At 39.5% G+C, this 25,367-nt stretch overlaps 1 protein-coding gene across 4 annotated transcripts in view; it reads left to right on the top strand.

Moving 5' to 3' along the window:
- Nucleotides 1-25,367, top strand: part of IFT88 (intraflagellar transport 88) — a 132,300-nt gene that overhangs the window by 55,385 nt on the left and 51,548 nt on the right. For all 4 annotated transcript variants that reach the window (XR_015714049.1, XM_016203549.2, XM_016203548.2 and 1 more), the window contains 4 exons: nucleotides 2,767-2,953; nucleotides 21,934-22,042; nucleotides 23,050-23,200; nucleotides 23,797-23,912. Coding sequence is in view for 3 of the 4 variants with exons in the window: in XM_016203549.2 (XP_016059035.2) it covers nucleotides 2,767-2,953; nucleotides 21,934-22,042; nucleotides 23,050-23,200; nucleotides 23,797-23,912 (563 nt within the window). In the remaining variant the exon portion in view is untranslated. The remainder of the gene's footprint in view (nucleotides 1-2,766; nucleotides 2,954-21,933; nucleotides 22,043-23,049; nucleotides 23,201-23,796; nucleotides 23,913-25,367) is intronic.

Below are 25,367 nucleotides of genomic sequence, written 5' to 3'. Positions count from 1 at the left end.
GATACTAAATGCTTTAGAAATTCAGAGGAGGCAAATAGCATTTTCATTTAGGGGTTTGGGGGAAGATTCCAGAGAGAAGTTGGATCTTAAAGGTCAGAGTATAGATAAAAGAGACGGGGACATTTGCAGGGAAACTAAGGGAATAAACAATGCACAGAGGCAAAAAAAAAAAAAAACTGGGAGAGAAGAGGTATGTAGGATCATTGTGTTTGGTTGTACTACACTTTCAGTCCCTCTTAGAGTTTCTGATTTGTGCACATTGAGAATTGCTGCCGTATAGAACCACTGTTATAGCAGAAAGGTGTTACATCCTTTGTGTTAAGACAGAAAAGAGATAAAGTCCCTGGTGAGGAAGGACCCTAGTGTTTTATTCTGCTGGCAGGAGAGTAGTGCCAGAGACATGTGCAGAGGAGTGTGCGAATTAGAGGGGAAGATGCCAAGTTTGTTCTTAAATATATTTTTTAATTTTTATAGTGATGGCAATATAATTCAAATGTCCAGGAGACATGTGTAACACTGATCTCAGACAGGAAGTCAGGTTACAGATAAAATTTGATGATTGTCTCTGTGAATTATAAGCTTTCATAATAGATGCTATGGACTGAATTGTGCCCTCCAAAATCATGTGTTGAAGCCCTAAGCCTAGTGCTGGCCAGGCATCTCAGCCCTCCAATGCTTCTCTAGCAGGAGAGCCTGGACTTCCTACATGGGACAGGATCCATCGAGGAGACCCCAGTGCACAGGTGTTTATCAGGTTCCTCTCTGCATTGAATTCATTGTTATCTTATTGAGCAAAATGACCATGGGAGAGAAACATACAGGGGCATGAAGACTGGGCGGTGTCATCCATTGTGGCCATTGTTTTAACAGTGAGTGTATCACTGCCTGCGTTCAAGGCCCAGTTATTCACATCCTTTCCATATTCAAAATGTACATACCCCTCCCAAGACTCTCATAGTCTCATCATCGTAGTCTGAGGCTAGCCTCTTTATAAGGTCTAGATAGAGAAAGAACTTTCTCAGGCACAGGTCCTCTTGATCTAAAGATCCAGGAACAAAAAAAATCACATCTGCCCCATACACTTAATTTTCTGTGGTGAGCCAAGGATAGGAAAACTGTAATAGACGCTCCCATTCAAAAGGGATGGGATGGAGGCACTGGTCCTTAGCAGTTCTGAAACTCAGCTAAGCACTTGTGGTCAGTGCCCCCAAATGTGGGAAAAGGAAGTGTTCCTTGATGAGGGCCCAGCTCTGATCCCTGGTGGGTGGTCTCCAATCCTTTGGTCTCTGGCTCTTGGTTGTGTCCTCTGAGAGCACCTTTCTTTTACAGAAAAAACAACAACAACCTATTGTTTGCAGCTGATTAACTTTCTTAGCCTCCTTTTTGCCCGGAAAAATTGGGGGTCCAGAGGCCCTTTTTCATTTTGGACTGTGTCTGTACCTTTAATCCAAGCTGGCAACACTTTCATTAGTCCAACTCCCTTAAAAACTTGGAAAATTTTCTATAAATCTCGTTGGGGTGTCCTTATGCCCCCAAAACCACATCCATAATTTTCTTTTAAGGCACACCTTTTTCTACTTAGTTGTATGAGGCTGCTGTTGAACAGAGCCCTAAAGATACTACCTGAGAGAGAAAGTTGGCTCTGCTAGGCACTCTTAAATCTGAAATGTCTCCAGAGATGATACAGCCACATCTTTGATTGGATCTCTGTCCTTCAGCCATTTCTTACTTTGAGGATCTGTTTTCACTAAGAGAAATCGAAGACATGAAATATATAAAATGACACTGAACTGTACATTTTTAAAGGGTCAATATTTGAATGATATCTCAGTTTTTCAGAAATTCAGTCAGGGTAGCCACTGGAAGTGTTATGAGAGAAGGGATACAGGAATTAGAACATCCATAGTGGTGGAGGAGCTGTGGGAGTGAAGGTGAAGAAGCAGTGTTTGGCAACCTGAGCAGGGGTCACCATTCAGTCAGTGAATGGCCTAGCACATCCAGAAGCCACCCGGGGGGACACTTCCTGGAACAGCTGCCTCCTCTGAATCCACTGCCAGGCCTCAGCATGGATCTAGGTCACTGTCGTCAGCAGGAACAATGCAGTCAGGAAGAACAACCAGGTGTGGAATAGAAGTGAGTGAGGAGGACAGGCTGGAACCCCAGCATTTCTGTATCAGGCATGTATCTGATGACCAGAAAAAGACCTGCAGAGAGGAAGGCTGCTGCTTCATATTCTAGAAGTTCCCTTCAGCCAACTCTAGTCAAGAGCCACACAGGGAAAGGTGTTCTGGGAACGGTGGCCCCCAGCTTAGCCAAGCTGATAGGGCACCAAAGGCCACACCACCTAAGAACTGAGAGGTCTATATGGCAGGGTCCTGATGGAGCACTTGGCAGCGAGGAGGAGTGAAGAAGCAAAGACAATCGAGTGCTAGGACTTAGTAGGTGATTCACCCAGTTTGATCAGGGCAGATGGACAGTGATGCCTTCATACTACTTCAAGGACTTGAGGTTTGGGAAGCATGGTGTGCAGTAAACAATAACATGAGATTTGGGCATTTGAAATGGAGCCACCTACATATAGATAGCGATGTTATTCAAAACATGAGACTGGAGACATCAATCATAAGACACATGGATAGTTGAAAGTGCTGAATAAGCCTATCAAACCCAATAGATGTAAAATACTTGTTTCTGTTTTTCATGTCTGTAATCTCAAAAAAAACATTTGATGAACTCCAAATAATTTGTATATGTTTTGTGCTTTAGGAAAACGAATTTGCACAAGCCAGCAGCTATGCAGATTTAGCTGTGAACTCTGATAGATATAATCCATCTGCTCTTACTAACAAAGGGAATACAGTGTTTGCAAATGGTGACTATGAGAAGGCAGCTGAATTCTATAAAGAGGCTCTGAGAAATGATTCTTCTTGTACCGAAGCACTTTATAATATTGGTAAGACAGGACAAATTGTTTTTTGTGCTTTCTTAAATATATTTTTATTGTTGAGAGTATTATAGATGCCCCCATTTTTCCCCTTTGCCCTCCCCCACCCGGCTCCCGACCCACCTAAGCTTCCACCACACTATTGTCTGTTTCCATGGGCTATGCATATATGCATATAAGGTTTTGGTTAATGTCTTCCTGCCCTCCACTCCCTCCCTCCCTCTGATATCTGTCAGTTTGTTCCATGCTTCCATGTCGCTGCACCTGTTTTGTTCATCAGGTTATTTTGTTCATTAGATTCCACATATAAATGAGATCATAAGATATTTGTCTTCTTCTGACTGGCTTATTTCACTTAGCATAATAATCTCCAGGTCCATCATGCTGTGTCAAAAGGTAAGAAGAGGTCCTTCTTTTTTATAGCTCTTTAGTATTCCAATGTGTAAATATCCCACAGCTCTTTTATTTACTCATCTACTGATGGGCACTTGGGCTGTTTCCAGATCTTAGCTATTGTAAGTAACACTGCTGTGAACTTAGGGTGCATACATTCTTTCCGATTGGTATTTTGGGATTCTTAGGATATATTGCCAAGGGTGGGATCACTAGGTCAAATGGCAGTTCCATTTTTAATATTTTGAGGAAACTCCATACTACTGTTTTCAACAGTGGCTGAACCAGTCTTCATTCTCACCATAGTATACTAGGGTCCCCTTTTCCCCACATCTGGGCCAGCATTCATTATTTGTTGATTTATTGATGGTAGCCATTCTGGCAGGTGTGAGTAATACCTCATTGTAGTTTTCATTTGCATCTCTCTGATGATTAGTGACATTGAACATTTTTTTATATGTCTCTTGATCATCTGTATGTCCTCTTTAGAGAAGTGTCTAGTTAGGTCCTTTGCCCATTTTTCAGTTGGATTGTTTGTATTCCTTTTGTTCAGTTGTATGAATTCCTTATATATTTTGAATATTAACCCCTTATCAGATATGTCATTGGCAAATATGTTCTCCCATACAGTGGATTCCTTTTTTTGTTTGGTTGGTGGTTTCTTTAGCTGTGCAGAAGCTTTTTAGTTTGATGTAGTCCCACTGGATTTTTTTTTTCCATTTGTTTCCTTTGCCCTAGGAGATGTATTGATGAAAATTATGCTATGTGAGATCTCTGAGATTTTACAGTCTAAGATTTCTGCTAGGATTTTTATGGTTTCATGTCTTACCTTTAAATCTTTTATCCATTTTGAGTTTATTCTTGTGTATGGTGTAAATTGGTGATCTAGTTGCATTTTTTTTTTTTTTGCAGATACCTCTGCAATTTTCCCAGTACCATTTATTGAAGAGACTGTTTTTACTCCATTGTATGCTCTTGACTCCTTTGTAAAATATTAATTGACCATAAAGACTTGTGTTGATTTCTGGGCTCTGTTCTGTTCCATTGATTTATATGTCTGTTGTTGTACCAATACCAGGCTATTTTGATTACAGTGGCTTTGCAGTATAGTTTAATATTTGGCATTTTCAGACCTCCAACTTTGTTCTTCTTTCTTAAGATTGCCATGGCTATTCTGGGGGTTTTTTGGTTCCATATAAATTTTTGGAATATTTTTTCTAGATCTGTGAAATATGCCACTGGTATTTTAATAGAGATTGTGTTGAATCTGTAGATTGCATTGTGTAATATGAACATTTTAATGATGCTGATTCTTCCAATCCATGAATATGGTATATTCTTCCACTTGTTTATAGCTTCCTCTATCTCTTTTTGCAACTTCCTATAGTTTTCCGAGTACAGGTCTTTTACCTCGTTGGTTAAGTTTATTCCTAAGTCTCTTGATTTTTTTGTTGCAGTGGTAAATGGGATAAAACAATTACATTTACAATTAGTTTCTCTTTCTGAGAGTACATTATTGGTGTGTTTTTATAAAAAATGGGTGTTGGATTTTGTTGAATGATTTTTCTGCATCTATTAATATGATCGTGTGATTTTTGTCCTTAATTTTGTTTATGTGATGTATCACATTTATTGATTTGCGAATATTATACCAGCCTTGCATCCCTGGAATAAGTCCCACTTGGTCATGATGTATGATCTTTTTAATATATTGCTGGATCCGATTTGCTAGTATTTTGTTGAGGATTTTAGCATCTGTGTTCATCAGGGGTACTGGCCTGTAATTCTCTTTGTTTGTAGTGTTTTTATCTGATTTTGGAATTAGGCTCATGCTGGTGTCGTAAAAAGAGCTTGGAAGTGTTCCTTCCTCTTGGATTCTTTGGAATAGTTTGAGGAGGATAGGTGTTAGTTCTTCTTTGAATGTTTGGTAAAACTCCCCTGTGAAGCCGTCTGGACCAGGACTTTTGTATGCTGGGAGTTTTTTTATTACTGCGTCAACTTCATCAGCAGTTATTGGCTTATTCAGGTTTTCTGACTCTTCCTGATTGAATTTTGGAAGATTGTATTTTTCTAGGACTTTGTCCTTTTCACCCAGGTTGTCCAGCTTGTTGGCATATAGTTGTTCATAGTATTCTCTTGCAATCCTTTGTATTTCTGTTTTGTCTGTTGTTCATCTCTTCCATTTCTGATTTTGTTTATTTGGGTTCTATCTCTTTGTTTCTTAGTGAGTCTGGCTAAAGGTTCATCAATCGTATTTATCTTTCCAAAGAATCAGCTCTTGGTTTCATTGATCTTTTGTATTGGTTTTTTAGTCTCTATGTCATTTATTTCTCTTCTTATCTTTATTATTTCCTTCCTCCTACTTATTCTGGACTTTTCCTGTTGTTGTCTTTCTGTCTTTAAGTTGTAGGGTTAGATAGTTTATTACAAGTTTTTCTTGCTTTTTGAGGTAGGCCTGTAGTGCTTGAACTTCCCTCTCAGGACTGCTTTCATTGTGTCCCATAGATTTGGGGTTGTCGTATGTTCATTTTCATTTGTTTACAGGAAGTTTTTTATTTCCTCCTTGGTCTCTTCAGTGACCCATTCATTGTGTAAAAATAGGCTATTTAGCCTCCATGTGTTTGAATGTTTTTTAGTGTTTTCATTGTAGTTCATTTCTAATTTCATGCCATTGTGGTCTGAGAAGATGTTTGTTATGATTTCAGTCTTCTTGAACTTGTAGAGACTTATTTTGTGTCCTAACATGTGGTCTGTCTTTGAGAATGTCCTGTGTGTACTTGAGAAGAATGTGTCTTCTGAAGCTTTGAGGTGGAGTGTTCTGTAGATGTCAAATCCATCTGATCTAGTATGTCATTTAGGATCACTGTTTCCTTGTTAATTTTTTGCCTGGAAAACCTATCCCGTGATGTCAGTGAGATGTTAAAGGCCCTTAGTATGACAGTATTGCTGTCGATCTCTCAAAGTCCTCCAGAAATTGTTTTACAAAATTAGGTGCTTCTTTATTGGGTGCATATATGTTTGAGTTATATCCTCTTGTTGTAGTGATCCCTTTAGTATTATGTAGTGACCTTTCTTGTCACTTGTTATGTATGGTCTTCATTTTGAAGTCTAATTTGTCAGATATGAGTATTGCTACCTCAACCTTTATTTCATTTCCGTTTGCATGGAAAATTTTTTCCATCCCTTCCCTCTCATCCTGTGTGAGTCTTTTTTTCTCACGTGGGTCTCTTATAGACAGTTTATATTTGTGACATGTTTTCTTATCTACTCAGCTACCCTATGTCTTTTTATTAGAGCATTTAATCCATTTACATTTAAGGTTATTATAGATAGGTACTTATCTATTGCCATTTTATTTCTTTATGCCTATGTTTCTCTCTCTATTTCTACTTCTATTACAACAGTCCCTTTAACGTTTTCTGCAATGCTGGTTTGGTGGTGATAAACTCTGGCTATATGTTCATCAATCTTATTTATCTTTCTGAAGTGCCAGCTGTTAGTTTCATTGATCTTTCGTATTGTCGTTTTTAGTCTCTGTGTTGTTTATTTCCACTCTGATCTTTATTTTCTTCCTTCTACTTCCTCTTGGCTTTTCTTGTTCATTTTCTAATTCCTTTAGTTGTAGGGTTAGATCGTTTACTTGAGCTTTTTCTTGTCTATTGTGGAAGGCCTGTAATGCTTCAGGACTGCTTTCGCCCTGTGCCATAGATTTTGTGTTGTTTGTGTTCATATTCATTTGTTTCCAGGAAGTTTTTTATTTCTTCCTTAATCTCACTGGTAACCCATTTATTGTTTAATAACATACTATTTAGCCTCCATTGTTTGAATGTTTTTTAGTGTTTTTATTGTAGTTGATTTTTAGTTTCATGCTGTTGTGATCTGAGAAGTTGCTTGATATGATTTCATTCTTCTTGAACTTGTGAAGACTTGTTTTTTGTCATAACATGTATTCTATCTTTGAGAATGTTCCATGTGCACTTGAGAAGAATGTATATTTGGTAGCTTTAGGATGAAATATTCTGTAAATATAAATGAAAGACATCTGATATAGTGTGTCATTTAAGGTTGCTGTTTTCCTTGTTTTTTGGTCTGAAAGATCTATCCAGTGATGTCATTGGGGTGTTAAAGTCCCCTTCTATGGCTGTATTGCTATCTATCTCTATCTTAGAGTCCTCCAGGAGTTTTTTCATATATTTAGGTTCTCCCGTTTTGTGTGCATATATGTTTATTAGGGTTATTTCCTTTTGTTGTAGTGATCCTTTTAGCATTATGTAGTGACTTTCTTTGTCTCTTTTATGACCATTGTTTTGAAGTCTAATTTGTCAGATTTAAGTGTCCCCCCGCTTTTTTTTGTTTTGTTTGAATTTGCTTGGAAATTTTATTTTCACTTTCATCCTGTGTGTCTTTTGTTCTGAGGTGGGTCTCTTATAGACAGCATATCCTTTCTTATCCATTCAGCTACCCTTTGTCTTTTTATTGGAACATTTAATCCATTTGCATTGAAAGCTATTATTGATAGATACTCATTTATTGCTGCTCTTTTTCTTTATGCTTGTTTCTCATTTCCTACTCCCTCCCTCCTTCCCTCCCTCCCTCTCTCTCTCTGTCTCTCTCTCTCTCCCCCCCTTTTTTGTACAAGTCTCTCTAGCATTTCTTGCAAAGCTGGTTTGGTGGTAATAAACTCCTTTAGCCCTTTTTTGTCTGGTAAGCTCTTTATTTCACCTTTAATTTTGAATGATAGCCTTCCTGAATAGAGTAGTCTTGGTTTCAGACCCTTGATTTTCATTACTTTGAATACTTCATGCCGTTCCCTTCTGTCCTATAGTGCATCAGTTGAGAAATCAGCTGACAGCTTGTAGTAAGTGACTGTCTTTCTCTTGCTGCCCTAAGATTCTTCCTTTGTCTTTAACATTTGTTATTTTAATTATTCTGTGTCTGGGTGTGGGTCTCTTTTCGTTCATCTTTATTGAGACTTTCTGTGAATCTTAAACTTGTGTGAGATTTTCCTCCATCAGGTTAGGGAAGTTTTCTGTCGTTATTTCTTAAAACAGTTTCTCTATCCCTTGCTCACTGTCTTCTCCCTCTGATATCCCTATGATGTGGAAGTTCTGTTTTAGTTGTGTCATTGTTCCCTTAAACTTTCTTCATGCTTTTTGTTTTTTATTTTTCTAGTCTGTTTTTTCTACCTTATCTTCCAAATCACTGATTTGATCCTCTCCTTCATGAAGCCTGCTTCTAATTCCTTCCAGTGTCTTCTCAGTATCAGATAATAGTATTCTTCATTTCTGACTGGTTCTTTTTCATGGTTTCTACGTGCTTATTCATACTGTCATTCCCACTAAGGTCCTTGTAGTTCCTATTTAGTTTCTTGTAGTTCTCACTAAGCTCCTTGAGCATTCTTATAACCATTACTCTGAACTCTGTGTCTGATAACTTGCTTTTCTCCATCTCATTTAGGTCTTTTTCTGGAGATTCCTTCATTTCTTTTATTTGACGTTTATTCTTTTCTCCCCATTTTAGTTGGCTCTTTGTGTTTGTTCCTGTGTATTATATGTATACCTGCTATTACTCCCAGTTTATGGGTTGGCCTTTTGTAGCAAATGCCCTGTGGGACCAAGTGGTACGGTGTCCTTGAACTCCAGAGCTGGATGCTCTAGGAGTGACATTTTGTGGGTTCCTTGGGCTCTCCTGTTGTAATTGGGTCTTGATTGTTGTTGTCCCATTCATGGGTGGGATCTCCTCTCAGGCTGGCTTGAGGCTCCACCCCAACCACATCATGCAACCTGCTCTACAGGTGTTGACAGGGCAAAATAAAACAATACAGGGAACAAACAAAAGCATACAAAAGAACCCAACAAAAACAGCAAAAACAACCACAAAAAAGAAATGAGAATTAGGAAAGAAAAAAGAAGAAGAAGAATAAATGAAAAAAAATAATAATAAAATTAAATAAAAATATAAAGAATACTAGAAGAAAAAAGAGGAAGATAAAAGGTTATGAAAGGAAACAAGGGGAGAAAAATAATAATAAGGATTGGGAAAATAAAATGGTAAAAAAGAACTGATGGAATAGAAAAAAAGTTTTGACATGGTAAATAGCAGAGAAAGGAAGATAAAGCTAAAGAAACAAAAGAGATAGAAGATGGCGGCCCTGTGAGAAGCAGCAGCGCCCCCGCTCCAGCCACGGACTTGATTTCCTCCTAAAATCCTATGTAACCAGCTTGAAAATAAAACAGAGAAACATACCTGAGTGGATGAAGTGTGAGTGGGGAGCACTGAGGAACCATTACAGAGTCCAGTAAGAGAGGGGGCCCTTGGAAGGGGGAGTCCCCCCTGAAGCCTGTGCTGGGCTCCGAGCCTGAAAGCTTGGAGGCTGCAAAGCCCTGCAGACGGCATCCAAAAGTGGGGATCTCACACCCGGAGCAGAGAGAGGAAGGAGCACCCCGAGCACAGGGCAGAGGGACCCAAGGGAGCGGTGAGTCCGGAAGGAGATGGCACCTTCCTAGGAAACAAAGCCTCTAGGGACGGCTGCGACCGGCGTCTGGTGCTTGGGGTGCCGACCATAGGGAAGGCTGTCCCAAGGACTGTGGCACCCAAGTAGTGAGGGACCAGAGGACTACGCTAAGCACCCGCACACGGGGACCCTCTGCCTCCCTGTGGGGCACTGGGTTGAGCCCCAGAAAGTGCTGAATCTGCATGGTGTGGGGGAGGGGAGGAGCCCTCCCGCCCTGAGCTCCCGGGTGCCAAGAGGCTGGGATCTGTGACCGGCCCTGAGGGGCCCAGTGGTGGTGCCTCAAGCCGCTCCAGCTTTGCTGAGACCAGTGGTGTGGAGAGCTGTGTGGAGCTGACTTTGGGTCCCCTCCCGCTGGGTGCCTTGGAGCAAGGGTGGTGGGACCTTGCAGGGCGGACTCTCTGCCTGTGTGTTGCTTTGTGCTTTTGGAAGTTCGATTGTGGAACTGGTTCCCACCTTCCCGGCGTGCACTGCACAGACAGACCAGCGGAGGCTGCCATTGGGGTGTGCACAGTAGATGGTCTGAGGGGTGAGAGTGGTGCGACCAGCCAACCAGAGCTGAGCAGGGAGGGGTGGAGCCGACCGGCCTCTCCTGAAGCCGGGAGCACCACCCCCAACAGGAAAGGGGCGGGTCCCGCTCACTGAAGCCCCAGACACACCCGCAGGGCACAGTCCTGAGGGGGAAGGGGGAGCAGCTCACAGGAGGACTCTGCAAGAATAAGACTCTTGGGGACTGTTGTTTGGGAACTGGAGGACACGCTGAAAACCCCTGCTTGGGGCTGGGCAGGCAAAGGGCCCACCAGAATGTGTTCTTAGTCGAACCCACTGGGCCCTGGCTGCTGAAACGGCCCATATAGAAAAGGCAACAGGCTGAAATCAATCTGAAGCTGCAGCAGGACAGAGCCTGGGGAGCTAGAATCAGAGGACAGGGTAGGGACTGAGGAGCTGGCAATGGAGCAGAGACTAACTCCCGCAGAGTGAGCACCTGACAGCGACACCTCTAAGGGGAGTGATACCCTGAGCTACACTAGCCACCCTGCACCCTGAAGACTCTACAGAAGACTCTGGAGCAAGACCAGGCAACTACAAGGTTGCAAAACAGCTGACAAGAGAAGTTGGCCCACGGAGAGTCTCAAATCAACCATCTAACTAAGGACACCAGAGCCAAACCTAGACGGATACTTGTGTATCCTCACATTGAGTGATACACAAGTACCTCCCAGGAGAACTGAAATCACAAAAAACAGTGACCCTCAGACAACATAAGTTGCCCAGAAGAAACGCACCTCATTGACTACCTTTTTCTCTGCTGTTTTTTTGTTTTGTTTGGTTTTGTTTTTTTTGGTTTTTGGTTTTGGGGGGGTTTTTGTTTGTTTTTTGTTTGTGGGTTTGTTTATTTTTTCTCTTTTTTCCTTAGGAAGAAGAGAAAGGGGAGAAAATTTGTTTTTTCTTCATCTTTAAATTTTATAAAAATCTTTTTTTTTTAAGACATTTTTTAACTAATTTTTTTTTTTTATAAAAGAATTTTGTGTTGCTTAGCTTGTTTTTGGTTTTGTTTTCGTTATTTGCTTTGTTTTGTTTTATCCTTGCTTCTACTATCAAGACTTTCTTGATATCCCTGCTTAACGACTGTGACTTTATCATTATCACCAAGTTTACTGCTTTCCTCTATAGTTTCCCCCAAAACTCTTACCAGACTCCCTGCCTGCCTGGGCTTTATCTCTCTCTCTCCTCTCAATCCATTGGCATAACTTTTTTCTTCTTTCTTTTTCTACTTTTCTTTCATTCTTTCATTTTGCCCCCTTCTGTTTTCCTGTCTGAGTGTTAGTTTCTCTTATTCTCTTTATTGTATTTTTGTTTTCTCATTTTCAACTATTATCCTATTCCTATTTTCTCCCTTAATTTTGTGCTGGCCCTTCTTTCAGAATCTTTTCTCTGCTTCTGTTATTTCCCAGTAGCTTCTCTATTTTTTACATTTTAGTTTATTATTATTTTCTAAATTTTCACCAGTATTAACAACAACATACACCTCTGGGCTCCACTGGACCCACAAGACAAAAATTCCACCCCACAAGACTGGGACACAGCAAATATATCTAATATATAGATATAAGTACTAAGACCTACCAAAATGGGGAGACAAAGAAACAACCCCCAAATTAAAGAAAGGGAAACATCGCCAGAAAAAGACGTTGATGAGATGGAGTTGAGCAAGTTATCAGAAACGGAGTTCAGAGTATTGATGAAGATGATCAAGGAACTTAAGAAGACTATAGATGATAAGATCGAGAACCTTAGTGAAAACATGAAAAAAGAGATACATACCATAAATACAACTCAGATAGAGATAAAGAATGCTGTATCTGATATCAGAAATGCACTGGAAGGAATTAAAAGCAGGCTCAATGAAGCAGAGGATAGAATAAGTGACTTAGAAGACAAAGTAGAGAAAATCACACAATCAGAGCAGCAAAAAGAAAAAACACTCAAAAAGCATGAGGACAGTCTAATGGAACTTTGGGACAACATGAAGCGAAACAACATTTGCATTATAGGAGTGCCAGAGGGGGAGGAAAGAGATCAAGGGATAGAGAACTTGGTGGAAGAAATAATTATAGAAAACTTCCCTAGGCTGGCGAAGGAGAAAGCCACACAAGTTCAGGAAGAACAGAGGGTTCCAAACAAGAGGGACCCAAAGAGACCCACTCCGAGACACATCATAATTAAAATGGAAAATGGCAAGGACAAAGAGAAAATATTAAGGGCTGCAAGAGAGAGACAAGCAGTGACCTACAAGGGAAACCCCATAAGGCTGACAGTGGATTTCTCAACAGAGACTCTTCAGGCCAGAAGGGAATGGCATGAAGTTCTGCAAGTAATGAAAAGCAAGAACATGCAACCAAGATTGCTTTATCCAGCAAGGCTATCATTTAAATTTGAAGGTAAAATAAAAAGCTTCCCACACAAAAAAAGGCTAAAAGAGTTCAGTACCACCAAACCATCATTGCAAGAAATGCTAAAAGGACTGCTTTAAGTAAAAGAAGGAATAGTGAGAGAAAGGTACATCAGCATAAAGGGGGAAAATGGCATTAAATAAGTTGATATCAATAGTAACCTTAAATGTAAATGGAATAAATGGTCCAATCAAAAGACAAAGGGTAGCTGAATGGATAAGAAAACAGGACCCAAATATATGCTGTCTACAAGAGACCCACCTGAGAGCAAAAGACTCACACAGGCCAAAGGTGAAGGGGTGGAGTAAAATATTCCATGCAAATGGAAAGGAAAAGAAAGCTGGAGTAGCAATTCTTATTTCTGACAAAACAGACTTCAAAATAAAGACCATAACGAGAGAGAAAGATGGTCACTACATATTACTAAAGGAATCAATCCAACAGGAGGAAATAACCCTTATGAACATTTATGCACCCAATACAGGAGCACCTAAATATATACAAAATCTCTTGGAGGACTTCAAAGGGGAGATTGACAGCAACACAATCATAGTGGGGGACTTTAACACCCCACTCTCAGCACTGGACAGATCATCAAGACAAAAAATCAACAGGAAAACGCAGACCTTAAATGAATCACTAGACCTAATGGATTTAATTGACATTTATAGAACATTTCACCCCAACGCAACAGAATACACATTCTTCTCAAGTGCACATGGAACATTCTCAAAAATAGACCACATGTTAGGGCACAAGGCAAGTCTTTACAAATATAAGAAGATTGAAATCATATCAAGCATCTTCTCGGATCTCAATGCCATGAAACTAGAAATCAACCACTATAAATAAACTCAAAAATATTCAAACACATGGAGGCTAAATAGCATGTTATTAAACAATGAATGGGTTTCCAATGAGATCAATGAAGAAATCAAATACTTCATGGAAAGTAACAAAAATGAACAGACAACCCAAAACCTATGGGACATGGCGAAAGCAGTCTTGAGAGGAAAATTCATATCATTACAGGCCTATCTCAAGAAACAAGGAAAAGATCTAATGAACCATCTAACACAACAACTAAAAGAACTAGAATGAGAACAGCAAGGAAAGCCCCGAGGAAGTAGAAGGAAGGAAATAATAAAAATCAGAGCAGAGATTAATGACATAGAGACTAAAGAAACAATACCAAAAAAATCAATGAAACCTAGAGCTGGTTCTTTGAAAAGGTAAATAAGATTGATGCACCTTTAGCCAGACTCACTAAGAAACAAAGAGAGAGGACCCAAATAAATAAAATCAGAAATGAAAGAGGCAATATAACAACTGATCCAACAGAAATACAAAGGATTGTAAGAAAATATGAGCAACTGTATGCCAACAAATTGGACAACATAGGGGAAATGGACAAATTCCTAGAAGCATACAACCTTCCAAAGTTGAATCAAGAAGAGGCAGAAAACCTGAATAGGCTGATAACAACTAATGAAATTGAAGCAGTAATCAAAAAACTCCCAGCAAACAAAAGTCCTGGACCAGATGGATTTACAGGTGAGTTTTACCAAACATTCAAAGAAGAATTAACACCTATTCTATTCAAACTATTCCAGAAAATTCAAGAGGAGGGAAAACTCCCATATTCTTTTTATGAGGCCAGCATCACCCTAATCCCAAAACCAGATAAAGATACTACAAAGAAAGAAAACTACTGGCCAATATCTCTGATGAACATAGATGCTAAAATCCTCACTAAAATACTAGCAAACCGGATCCAGCAATACATTAAAAAGATCATACATCATGACCAAGTGGGATTTATTCCAGGGATGCAAGGCTGGTACAACATCCACAAATCAATAAACAAAATGAAGGACAAAAATCATATGGTCCTATCAATAGACAAAGGAAAAGCATTTAACAAAATCCAGCATCCATTTCTGATAAAAACTCTCAGCAAAGTGGGAATAGAGGGATCATACCTCAACATAATAAAGGCCATATACGACAGACCTACAGCCACCATCATACTCAATGGGCAAAAACTAAAACCATTTCCATTAAAAACCGGAACAGGACAGGGATGTCCACTTTCACCACTCTTATTCAGCATAGTACTGGAAGTCCTCGCCATAGCCATCAGACAGGAGGAAAACATAAAAGGTATCCAAATTGGAAAGGAGGAAGTAAAACTGTCATTATTTGCAGATGACATGATACTGTACATAGAAAACCCCAGAGACTCCATCAAAGTACTACTAGATTTCATAAACGAATTTGGCAAGGTAGCTGGATACAAAATGAACATCCAGAAATCAATGGCATTCTTATACACCAACAATGAACTTTCAGAGAGAGAAACTAAAAAAGCAATACCATTTACCATTGCAACTAAAAAAATAAGATACCTAGGAATAAACTTAACCAAGGATGTAAAAGACCTGTACTCAGAAAACTACGTGACACTGAAAAAAGAAATAGAGGAAGATTTAAATAGGTGGAAGAAGATACCATGCTCATGGATTGGAAGAATTAATATCATTAAAATGTCTATACTACCCAAAGCAATTTATAAATTTAATGCAATTCCTATGAAAATACCAACAGCATATTTCACAAACATTTCGAAAATTTATATGGAACCAAAAAAGACCCCAAAAAGCTGCAGCCATCTTGAGAAAAAAGAACGGAGTGGGAGGGGTCACATTACCAGACTTCAAACAAAGCCACTGTAATCAAAATGGCCTGGTATTGGTACAACAACAGGCTTATAGATCAATGGAACAGAACAGAGACCCCAGAAATTGACCCACACCATTATGGTCAGTTAATATTTGACAAAGGAGGCAAGAGTGTCCAATGAAGTAAGGACAGTCTCTTCAATAAGTGGTGCTGGGAAAATTGGACAGATACATGCAAAAGAATGAAACTAGACCACCAACTTTCACCATACACAAAAATAAACTCAAAATGGATAAAAGACTTAAATGTAAGTCACGAAACCATAAAAATCCTGGAAGAAAACATAGGCAGTAAAGTCACAGACATCCCACATAGTGGACTTTTCACTGATACATCTCCTAGGGCAAGGAAACAAAAGAAAAAATAAACATATGGGACTACATCAAACCAAAAATCTTCTGCACAGCAAAAGAAAACAGCTTCAAAATACAAAGGAAACCCACGGTCTGGGAAAACATATTTGCCAAGGATGAATCTGATAAGGGGCTAATTTCCAGAGTGTACAAAGAACTCATAGCACTCAGCAAGAGAAAGACAAACAACCCAATTAAGAAATGGGCAAAGGGCTTAAATAGACATTTCTCCAAAGAGGACATACGGATGGCCAAGAGACATATAAGAAAATGCTCGACATCGCTAATCATCAGAGAGATGCAAATTAAAACCACACTGATGTATCACTTCACACCTGTCAGAATGGCTGCCATCAACAAACAACATGTGCTGGTGAGGGTGTGGAGAAAGGGGAACCCTAGGACACTGCTGGTGGGAATGCAGACTGGTGCAACCACTATGGAAAACAGTACGGAGGGTCCTCAAAAAATTAGAAATGGAGTTGCCGTTTGACCCAGTGATTTCACTCCTAGGAATGTATCGTAAGAATCCTAAAACATTCATCAGAAAGAATATATGTACCCCGATGTTCATAGCAGCACAGTTTACAATAGCTAAGATCTGGAAACAGCCCAAGTGCCCATCAGTAGATGAGTAGATAAAAATGCTGTGGGACATGTACACCATGGAATACTATGCAGCTGTAAAGAAGAAGAATCTCGTACTCTTTGGGACAGTATGGAAGGACCTGGAGAATATTATGCTAAGTGAAATAAGCCAGGCAGAGAAAGACAAACATCACATGATCTCGCTTATACGTGGAATCTAAAGAACTTAATAAACTGATGAACAGAATAGATTCAATGACATGGAAGCATAGATGAGACTGATGAATGTCAGAGGGATGGAGGAGGGCGGGTGGGTGGAGGGGGAGAGAGTAACCAAAGGATTTATGTGCATATATGCACAACCCAAGGACATGGACAATGGTGGGGAGAGAGACTGGGGAGGGGGAAGGAACGGGGTGGAACGTGTCATTGGGGAGAAAAAGGGACATCTGTATTATTTTAAACAATAATAAAATTTAAAAAAAAAAAAGAAACAAAAGAAAAAATAGAGTAAGAAAAGGAAAGGTGCAAATAAGAGGTCTGAAAGACACAAGAGAGAAAATAGTTACAATAATACCAACGTAATGAAAAAGAAAATAATGAAACAAAAATAAAACCAAAAACCACCAAGTGAAGTTTGTCTTGGCAGATTTTTGTGCCTTCTAGGATTTCCTTTGGATCCTGCTCTTATGTTGTCTGAGGCTGACTGTTTTGTATGCTGATTTCAGGCCTCCCAGCAGATACTTTTGTTCTATCCAATGTCAGAAGCTGTCCAAGTTTGGCTCTCGGCACCTTTTTCCAAGCTTCAAGCAATCCACAGCTTGTGGCTGCCTCCATTGGGCTTCGCTGCCCATGGGAGAAGCCAAGCTGAGCTCCTAGACCTGTTTTTTAGCAGCACAGGTCCCTAACGTGGGTCAGCAAACATTCAGACTTTAGGGAAGTGTTCCTGGTGGGTGTGTTCCCAGACTATTTCCCTGTCCTTAGTCTGGCAGAGTACCTCTTAGGCTGGGTAGTGTGGTCTGCCAGGAGTTTCTATCAGCCCTCCTGTGAGAGGGAAGTGCCGAGCAGCTTCCTGGGAATGTGGGGGAAATATTCCTGCCCCAAAACCAGCCACTGAAGTTCCCTGAGACTGCTGCCTCCTCCACATGGGTTGAGATGCTGGGTGGGCACGCTGGATTCCAAAGGGTGGGGCAAGCAGGATTCCTTAGTGTGGAGCAAGCTGAAACCTGGAAGGCGGGGTATTTGCCTTTCCCCAAGATTCTGCTGTTAGGAGGGGCTTGTGCCTCTCAGGAAAAATGGCTGCTGAGATATGGGGTGTGGGATGATTCAGCACAGGTATCAGGCAGTTGCCCTCCTTGTGACTCTCCCCTATTGCCTCACCCTGTCTCTCCTCCAGAGACTCCAGTCCACTCCACCCTCTCTCCCCTGAAACCTAGGGTGAATGTCTAGGAACAAAACTCCTATGTTCCTAAAAAATGGCTTTGTCTCCAGGCAGCTCATTTCCCTGGCTGATAGAAGCCCTGGTGACTGGCTTCCATGTGAGCAGCTGTTCCCAGCTGTGGCTGTCTAGGATGGGATGCCCTGCCTGGGGTCCAGGCCTCGCTCCTCATCCTTGGCCTGCAGCTCCTGGTGCTGGGCCAGCGCCTCTTGTGTCCCGTCCCTTCCTACCGGTCTCGAGGTGGTTTCTGCCCTTGTTTAAATCTTCTCTTCACCTAGTCTTCAGCTGGTGTTTCAAAGTAAATATTCCCCAATTTAGTTTTAATTCTACTTAGATTCCTGGAGGAGGTGGGAGAAAATCCACCTTTTCTGCCCCCATCTTCCAGTTCTCTCGGGGGTGTGCCCTGGAGTTTTTTTGTTGTTTTGGTGTTTTGCTTTTTTTGCTTTGTAATTATTTTTCCTTTTTTTCCTCTCTCTTTTTGCTTATTGAGTTCCAACTCATTAGGAGGAGTTGACTTCCTTTTAACAAAGAGTTAAAAAGAAGACACTTTGAATATAGATTATTTTTAATGGAATTAATGATTCAGAAGCTGTGCACCTGTAAAATTTGTACAGATGTTGACATATTTCCCCCTAAAAAGGCTTTTCCACCCTGGCCAGTATTGCTTGGTGGTTAGAGCATTGGCTGTCACACTGAAGGGTCACGGGTTCAATTCCCGGTCAAGGATACATAACTGGGCTGTAGGTTCAATCCCTGTCCCTGGTCGGGGCACATGCAGGAGGCAACCAGTCAATGTGTCTCTTTCACATTAATCTCTCTCTCTCTCTCCTTTCCTCATCCCCTTTCCCCTCTGTCTCAAAATCAATGGAAAAAATTTCCTCAGGGGAGGATTAAAAACATAAAACAAAAATAACACTTTTCCAATTTCTGTTTCCATCATGGTGTATGAGACTGATTTCCCAAGTCCTGCTAATACTGCATATTGTAATTAAACTTTTGCCAAACTGGTAAGTAGGGGGGAAGTCTCATTTTCTTTTAATTATGAACAATTTCAAATATAAAAAAACTATACAGAAAAAAATAAATGCTCGTGTACCTACTACCTATATTTAATACATTTTAACATTTTGTCATTTTTATTTCAGAATGTTTTTAATAAACAAAATGTTACCAGACCTGAAAGCTCATCACCTCATTCCCTGACTGTCAGAGGTCAGCTGAAATGAGTGCATTCCTTCCTGTTCATGAGTTTGCAACGTTGCATACACAGTTCAGTGCAGTACTGTGTCTCATCTCGGGTTACTTCTGAAGTTTTTTTCCAGTTTTCTTTTCCCTGCATTTTGCTTTGTGTGTGTGTTTTATCCTCTCTTTCTCATCACTACCTTTTTTCTCTGATGTTTGAGTGTCCTCAAAGTGTCCTCATGTTCAGGAGTGTGCAGCTGAAGCCGAATAGGTGCTCCAACGCATGAATGAGGCTGATTGCAGGCCACCTGCCACAGGGCCATTTGTCTGGCCTGTATATTTGGGGATCTTCCGGTCAGGCAGGTGGATATCTCCTCCAAGGGAAGACTCTAATCCGTCAGACTGAAAAAGGAAACCCTGGCTGGGCCAAGATGAGAGGAGGCAGGGGGAATTTGCAATTTTAGGTGGAGTTAAGGAGAGCCTCCCTCAGGAGACATTTACAGTCACACTGGAAGGGAGGATACGGCCTTTTGAGCATATGGGAAACGAGCATTACTGACAGGAAAGTAGAGAGCAAAGGCCTCCATGCAGGAGGTTGCATATCTAGGTATATATTTATCCTGTTTAAACGCTTCAAAAACTTGTCCTAGTTCATTGTTTGACTTTATAATTCCTTTGGTCAAACAGAATTTTTCTATTTTTCATGAAAATTTTTCTCTTTGAAAATGTATATTGCTTTACAAAGCCCTTCTCTTCCCTAAGATTTTCCTATTTTTTTATAGTTTTACAGCTTTGCTTTTTGTGTTTAGTTTTAAAATATAAATTTTCAATTTATTCAAAATCGAAACAAATTGAAAATGGTAATCTACATTAGTCCTCATTAATTTTAAGTAACCATTAACTAAGTTCTATAACTGAGTCCATTTCTGAACTGTTTATTCTATTTTAGTGATCTTTTTGCCTAGTCCTTTTTCCTACTACACTCTACCATCACTAAAGCTTTTTGGTGTCTGCCAAATATTAGTGGAACATCCCTGCCCCCAACTTTTATTTTTTGTTGTTTTAATTTTTATTTATTGATTTTTAAATAGAGAGAGAAACATTGACTTGTTGTTTCACTTATTTATACATTCATTGGTTGCTTCTTTGTGTGTGTGTGTGTGTGTGTGTGTGTGTGTGTATGTGTGAGAGAGTTTTTTTATTTTATTTTAATCTTTTATTGTTGAAAGTATTACATTTCATGTCGTCCCACAGCTCCCTTAAGCTGTCCTCCTGTTTTTAAATTGTTTTTTCTTTTTGGTTCTCTAATTGTTTTTCTACCCTATCTTCTAATTTGCTGATCCGACCCTCAACTTCCCCCAATCTGCTGTTTATTTCTTCCAATTTTTTTTTTATTTCTATGACATTCTTAATTTCCTTCATAGTTTCCATTTCTTTTTTGAAGCTGTTGAGCATCCTTGTGATCAGTATTCTGACCTCTGTATCTGATAGATTGCTTATCTCCATTTCATTTAGCTGTTCTTCTGGGGAATTCTTTTGTTTTTTCATTTGGGGCTTATTTTTTTTTTGTCTCCCCATTTTAGCTGCCTCTTTGGAGTTTTTTCTGTCAATTAGGTAGATCTGCTAGGACTCCCAGTCTTTTGGATGGTCTCTGGTGCAGGCCAATGTCAGAAGCTGTTTGTGACTGGCCTTGAGTACCCTGTTTGGAGCTATCAAAAGTCCACGGCTTGTGGTCCCCTATGCTGGGGCTGGGTGCATTGGGACAGTACCAAAATGCACACCAAAGTCTGCTTTTCCAAAGCCCAGGTCCAGAAGCAGATCAGGCAAAGTCTCAAAGCATCAAGAGGTGTGCCTCTGCCTGTAGACTGATTAATCTGAGTCTTTTTTATGAACCTCACACTGTAGGCAAGGCATAAATACCACAGGGCGGGCTGTGAGGTTTTCCAATGGTGGGGAGGTTGCTTCCCTCCCAGGCAAAAGCTGCTAGCTGGCAAAGGTCTACCTGAGAAAGATGTGCTCTGCAGTATGAGTGAATGACTCAGCACAGCAATCCAGATTGCTGCCCTCTGAGCTCTGTCTCCAGTCTGCAACCCTGGTTTCTCAAACAGCTCTAGTCACCCTCCCTCCCTCTGCTGGAGCCCAAGGTGAGTGACTCACATGAAACTCTATGCACTGGCCCTTTAAGAGGGTGCCTGTATTTTCAGCCATCTCTCCCTGGTAGACAGAAACCCAGCTGCTTTTCACAGCCATATAGTATGTGGGCACCTTTCTCACTTCTGGTCCTCTGAGCTGGGAAGCCCAGCTTGTGGTGTAGGCCCCAGAGTTCCCAGTGGGAACCCCCACAGCCGAGATATCCCTCTGGGCCTTCAGCTGCTGCCTTCGGAGCCCAGCCAGCCCGCTTGCGCCTCTGCACTTCCTGCCAGTCTCTATGCAGTCTCTGCTGTAGGTCCTAGGTTATGAGGGTGCTCTCCAGCTAGTCTTCAGTTGCCTATTCAGGATGGTTTTTCTTTATTTTAATTGTAGTTCCAGTTTGGTCCTGGGAGAGTGTCAGTGTAGCTTCTGGTCAGTCTGCCACCATCTTGGAAAAAATCTTTTTGTTGCTTCTTGTATGTGCTCTGCCAGGGAATGAACCTGCAGCTTCAGTGTATTGAGACAGTGCTCCAACCAACTGAGCTACCTGGCCAGGGCCCAACCTGTTCTTTTAAAAAGAAAATCTGTTCATTTTTATTTTCTCTTCTGGATGAATATTTACATGTATTTAAATGTTCATTCTGTTACTTTGCAGAAATTCCTTATACTTTTTCTTTTTTTCTTTCCTTTTTTTTAAGGCCTTACCTATAAGAAGCTAAACCGGCTTGACAAGGCTTTGGATTGTTTCCTGAAGCTTCATGCAATCTTGAGAAACAGTGCCCAAGTTTTGTACCAGATAGCCAATGTGTATCTTATGTGAAGAATTTAAAGTCATTATTAATTCATTAAATTGGTGATTGAGTAGCAATTATGGAGTAAGCTTAACCAATGAAGTAATTTACTCGACTGATTACCTCCCACATGCACCCCAATAGGGAGCGGGGAGAAAGCTGGCAACCGAGGTACATGCCCTTGACTAGGAAGCAAACCCGTGCCCCTTTGGTTCATGGGGCGACACTCTAAACACTTAACCACACTGGCCAGGGTACCATTAGTAATTTTAAGTACTATCTGGTATACTTTTGGTACAGTAGATAAAAAAGTTGTTTTATTAAAAAAATTTAGTTATAGAACAAATGACTTCATAGTTATTCCTTTTAGCCTTTTTGTTTTATCCATTTAATTTCTCTGAAATTGCCAGTATCATGATCTGATAGTGCCCAGTTCATGATCAGTTTGGACGCAGTCAAGTCATTGATATGTTTAAGACTGTTTCAACATATTTTCTTATTTTTATGTTTTTTTATGGTATCACATTTTTCATCATTAAAAACAGGCGACTCTTATTTTTCAAAAAAAGTTTGGATTGGAATAGGTGTGAACAGGCTGAGTGTATGCAGAAGACTCACTAGGCACAAAGGCTACAAAAAACTCCCTATTTTTGGCTTATAACCTAATTAGTGAAACAGGAAAATAAATGAAACTATGCCCTCAATATGTTGAGTGTGTTACAAGAGGTAGGATGATTGAATACAACATTAGGCATTTTATTAAGGAGAGACTTTGGACAATGCTTTGGGAGTTGATCTTAGTGGATGGTAATGAGGCAAAGGAAAATCCAAGTGTACATATGGAACAAGAGTCACAGTGCTGCTCAATTTTTCATTTTCATCCCTAAGGAAATCCAAAGTAAATAGTATTAAGTAGCACATCACTATAGGCTAAGGAATATTTTTATTGTAATGTTATCTTTTGGTTTGCTTATTGATCAATGAATTCAGAAAAACTGTTATCCTTAACTGAAATTGTCCAAGATATGAATTAATGGAAGATCCCAATCAAGCTATTGAATGGTTAATGCAGCTGATCAGTGTTGTTCCAACTGATTCTAGAGCTCTGTCTAAACTTGGAGAATTATATGATAGCGAAGGAGAGAAGTCCCAAGCATTTCAATACTACTATGAGGTAGGCAGATAATCATACTTTCTTTCTACTTTTTAGTGTTTACAAATTGTTTTTAAAAATGGAGTGTACCTTTTAACTTACCATTTTTTTTATTATTGACACTATTACAGATGTCCCCTAATTTCTGCCCCTTTACCCACCTCCTACCAGCCCCTGCCCGCCCCCACTGTGGCCATCACCACACTGTAGAAATGCTTATTAGTTTATAAATGAATAATGATTTAAAATGAAAGCATTTGTGGAATATAAAGTTAGTTTTTGATTGATTTTAATAAAAAATTAAATAAGAAATACAGACTAATTTTTCTCTTGAAGCATGACTTTCATTTTTTATTCTATTATGTATTTAATTTGACTTGAATTATGTATCAGTACATCAAAAAAATATTTATAGATAGTCAAAAATGTGTCAAGTCTTGTTTTCTAAATCTTGTATAGTTTCAAAATCTTTTAAAGTACATATGACAGACAGTTCATACTTCTTTATTGAGAAATTTCACACTGGATAAATTAATCCACTCAATGGGTAAAATGTTCCAGAAGTAAATTAAGCATTGCCACTGAAGTTGTATTGTCATGTTCTGTATTTTCTCTAGTCATACAGGTATTTCCCTTCTAACATTGAAGTCATTGAGTGGCTTGGGGCCTATTATATTGACACCCAGTTTTGTGAAAAAGCCATTCAATACTTTGAAAGAGCTGCTCTTATACAGTAAGTAGCCATTGTAATTTTATGTTTAATTAAAGTCTTCTGGTGGGATTTTATTTTATTTATAGAATTAGAATCCGAGAGACACATTAAGTTCATGAACAAGTATGAATAAACATTCATTATTTCCATTTTCTTGTATTATGTTCCATTTTACTTGGTCTTTATTGTGATCAATATATTTCCTTTTTATGCAAAAGTTTTTTAAATACCTGCTTTAAGGTACTTTATGTATTTTTCTTATTCATATCTCAGCAAATAAGTATTATTTCTTTATCAATCATAAAAATGACTATCTCAAAATACGGGGATGTAAAGCACAGCATAGGGAATATGGTCAGTAACTGTGATAACTATGTATGGTGCCAGATGGGCACTAAAAACATCAGGGGCAGCACTTTGTAAAGTATATGATTGTCTAATTACTATGCTGTATACCTGAAACTAATACAAAATAATATTGAATGTAAACTGTAATTGAAAAATAAAATTAAAAAAAAAAAAAATTTTTTTTTCTCTTACTTCCAAAAAGAAAATGACTATCTCAATCCTAGGACAAAGTTTCATTTCTGAAATAAGTTTCAATTTATAATTGATATATATTAAAAATTAAACTTTTAAAGATGTCTTTAATTTCATATTAATGTTTTGTACATGTATGTTTTAAAAATAATTGAAATATATAATATTCTGCTTTGTATTTGGCCAAATTTAATTTTAACATTAAATATGACTGAGTCATTTGAATGATAAAGGAAACCTTAATCATTTGAGTGGTTTCTGTGTGGAATTTGTATTAGGTAATTAATTTTTGTGACATCTGCTTCACATAAACATTTTGAGAATTATAAAACTAACAGGCATAGGGGAATAGCTTTTAGTTTATATGTTCTAGATATGGCTGCAGAGGTAATACACTGTAACCTTTTTATTACACTTAATCCTAATTCTAACCCTTAACTGTTAGCTCAGGTAAGACCCTTCCTCCTTTGAGGCTCCATCTACCATTGTTCCCAACTGACTCCTTCTGTGAATGTCACATGTTGACCTAGTCTAGTACATGCTCTTTCTTTCTAGCCCATCAGTATTCTAGCCTCACAAGTGTCCACCTCCCCAACTTCATTGATCTTTATCTTCTCTTAAGATTAGCCATCTGCCCGGCCGGGCGTGGCTCAACGGTTGAGCGTCGACCTAGGATCTAGGCGATCAAGGTTCGATTCCCGGTCAGGGCACATGCCCGGGTTGCGGGCTCGATCAATGACTCTCTCATCATTGATGTTTCTGTCTCTCTCTCTCCCTCTCCTTTCCTCTCTCTGAAATCAATAAAGATATATTTAAAAGATTAGCCATCTATATCTTACCTGATTATCACCCAGCATATTTTTACCAATAGAATCTTCCATTTTAACATCCAGATGTCTAAACATAACCTCACCTCTTTCCCACCCCTACTCTCCA

This window comes from Miniopterus natalensis, chromosome 2 (assembly GCF_054644295.1).
Source record: "Miniopterus natalensis isolate mMinNat1 chromosome 2, mMinNat1.hap1, whole genome shotgun sequence".
NCBI lineage: Eukaryota > Metazoa > Chordata > Mammalia > Chiroptera > Miniopteridae > Miniopterus > Miniopterus natalensis.
Note: the sequence above shows the minus strand (reverse complement) of the source record. Positions and strands in the feature narration are given on the sequence as shown.